This window comes from Apis dorsata, unplaced genomic scaffold, assembly GCF_000469605.1.
Source record: "Apis dorsata unplaced genomic scaffold, Apis dorsata 1.3 scaffold_538, whole genome shotgun sequence".
Taxonomy (NCBI): Eukaryota; Metazoa; Arthropoda; class Insecta; order Hymenoptera; family Apidae; genus Apis; species Apis dorsata.
Window position 1 is genome coordinate 53355 of NW_006263759.1, and position 3061 is coordinate 56415.

The 3061-nt window shown below is 49.4% G+C and overlaps 1 protein-coding gene across 1 annotated transcript in view; it reads left to right on the plus strand.

The window, feature by feature from the left end:
* The window catches only part of LOC116186268, a gene marked incomplete at its 5' end in the record, with an annotated part of 4507 nt that extends 1836 nt beyond the window's left edge, over nucleotides 1–2671 (plus strand). Inside the window, 3 exon segments of the mRNA XM_031512957.1 lie at nucleotides 1–109; nucleotides 111–618; nucleotides 727–2671. The exon segment at nucleotides 1–109 is cut by the window's left edge and continues 3 nt beyond it. Coding sequence (XP_031368817.1) covers nucleotides 1–109; nucleotides 111–618; nucleotides 727–2597 — 2488 coding nt within the window.
* Between the last annotated feature and the right edge of the window lie 390 nt (nucleotides 2672–3061).

Sequence of the window (3061 nt, forward strand, 5' to 3'; positions counted from 1 at the left end):
AATTTATCCCTGGCTCCCCGATTTCCCCAATTTCACCGCCCTCCGCCAGACCTCGCCCCAGACGCACGGCTCCATCCGATTCCAATTTTTGCTCGACTCCGCCGAAGAATCGCCACCGCACGGGCTCGAAAGGAAGCCGGGTGAGCGGACGAGCGGTTCGAGGGAACGGGAGGGAGNNNNGCGAGAGGCAAGTGGTGATCGTGAGACGGATCGAGGAAGGGATACCAGAGGCGGAAAGATCGTCGTACGTGACGAGAATGCTGGATTGCTCGGCTCGTTACAGTTTCGCCACCTGCGTGAGCAACATCGGTTGGCCAATTTTGAAGCGATACAATTCCTCCTTGCCAGACCTTTCCACCGTTACCGGCCTCTTCTCCCCTTTGGTTGCCGATCCGAACGCCGCTATCCCGTTATCCGCAATCCCTCAACCTTCCTCCGACGCTTCTCGATCCTCCCAGCCTTCAGGAATTTCGCAGATCGCCAACGTCGCCAAGTCCTCCACCGAAGCTTCTTCTTCTCGATCGGCTTTGAGCGAGGCGGAAGGGCAGGGTCATCCGGGGAACGGAGGTCAGGAGGAGGAGACGAAGGAACGAGAGCCAACGAACACGCCGTCAGTAGGTGAATCAATCGTTGATTGATATTTATTAGAGATTATGAAAGAGATTTCTCCGATTCCTTCCTTCCTTTCTTTCTTTCCTTTTTTTTTTCTTTTCTTTTTTCTTTCAGACAACGGAGGAATCATCCCCGAGTACGCAGGCCAACCGACAGCCATCCCCATAGATATCTCGAGCGAGAAGGTCCACGTGTCGGCCATCGGTATCGTTCAGCGAGGGGAGAAATCGGAGGGGAGGGGAGGGCGTAGGGAGCGCAGAAGCACCATGGAGTCGCACGATTCTTATTACGATACCGATTACGAAACGGCGGGCAGATTTTCGTCGACCCCGATGTTCCCAAATATCACGGAATCCGAGTATCTTCGATTGTTGATCAGAGTTAAGGAGAAAACGAAATCCTCTTCGAGATCGAAACAGTATCTCGTCGACAATTTGAATTCCACGATCAGAGATTCTTTGACGGCGGATCAATACGAAATTTTGAAGATCGTCGAGGATCTGGACGGGCAAGGATCGAGCAAAGGGCTCGCGTCGCAAACCATGAATTGCATCCTAAGTCTCAGCTTCATCAGGTGTTTAGCCATCTTCGTTTGGCCTCTTATCGTCAGCAATTTTCCCAGTCTCGGTATCCTGGGACGTTCTCTGAACGAGTTTCGACGAAACGATCCGGCACGTTCTTCCCTCGAAACGGAGAAACAGATGCAAGAATTTTTCGCCATGTCAACGACCGAGTTCGAAGAAGAATTGTTGAAAAGGAAGGAGTCGATCGAGAGATTGTTCCTCGACTTGTACAGAACGTTGACCGAGAAGAAGTTCGAGACGAGTATCGGTTACTTCAAGATCAAGGGTTATGGAAAGGACGGGGCCGGGCCGGCCTCGTCCTCCAGAGAGGGGAGAGGGGCCAAGCTGAAAGACAACAAGAATCTACCCAGCATATTGACCATCATAAGCGACATAATGGAGGAGGTTTTGGATCAACGTCCGGAAGGGGAAAGGGCGAAGAAGGAGAAAGAGAAGAAGGAGAGGAGCATAGAAGCGTCGAGGGAATCCGATGTTCAATCGTTGAAGGACGGGCAGGGATATATCGGTATCAAGAGATCGATGAACGACGACGAGATAATTACCATGTTTCTCGATAAGATCAAATCGAACGACTCCGACGAGGTGGCGGTGGAGGAGGAGGGGGACGAAGGCACCGGGTATCTCGCTTCCGAGGATGCGTACAACGCTTTCGAAGTTCTTTTCGGCACGAAATTACACGACAAACTCGCGAGGGAAGCGAGCTTGCTGTCCCTCGACTCCTCTCGATCGTCCGAATCCTCGGGAAGGGAGAGGAACGATTCGATAGAACCGATCAAACGAGTAGACATCGTGTCTTTGGAATCTCGGAAACGAGTCCCCAATGGAGGAGACGAGTCGAAAATCAAGGATCGAGTTGCGTACGATTTTGAGAAAGAGCTGTCCGAGGGGCAGGAGGAGAGGCGAAGGAAGAAACGAGCTAAAGCTTATTTCAAGTCGTTTTTGGAGAGATACTCGTCGAGGGATAGGCGACGTTTAAGGGACGTGGAAAGCGTCGAGGATAACGCGATCGACGGAGATGAAAACCAACGAGGTGAAAACGACGAAGGATCGACTCTGATCGTTCGATTGCCGCGTCTACGGGACGAGGCCGCGTCGAGAAAAGGTACCGCCGCTTCGTTGAGCAAAGGTTTCAAGTCGAAAATGTCGGAGATGATGCCAGGGTTCGGCCTCGTCTTATCTTTCTTGCTCCAATTGGCTCTGGCGCATGCGCGTGCCACCGCCTCGGTGGCCGGAATGATCAGCAACATGGCCCTGGGAACGGCCATGTTCGGTATGATGCGAGACTCTCTTTTCGGAACGAGCAACAATCCGAAAATTAAATACGTATACGATAACGACAAGACGGGGCCGGGCATCTCCTGGCCTGCTCAATACGAATACGCCCCTCATTACTACGGATAAGATTGATCCAACGTTCTAGAATAGATTCTTTTTCTTTACACGCTTGATAGATGGATAGAAGAAGCGATACTCGATATTCCGGAATATTTGGTAACGCGATATCGCTCGATTTTTTTGGGATACATATACAATTTAGCCTACGAGCCAGTTTTATGGAATAGAATGGGTTCCACGGTTTACACGATTACGATGATTGTACGCTATTAGTAGAATATTAATATTATTAAGGCACGGGACTTGATGTAAGAGTTAAGACTATAACTTCGATGTTCCAGGGTTTGTCGTTCACTCCATTAAAGGTTGAATAACAATGAACGTTGTATTGGGCTAGCTTTAATTTTCTTCCGTACGCGACTGACGTATATATATACATGTATATGTATATATATATATCGTTCGTCGGTGCTCCTTCTCAGTCTTCCTGAAAAACAAATTATATATATAAATATATATATATATATATA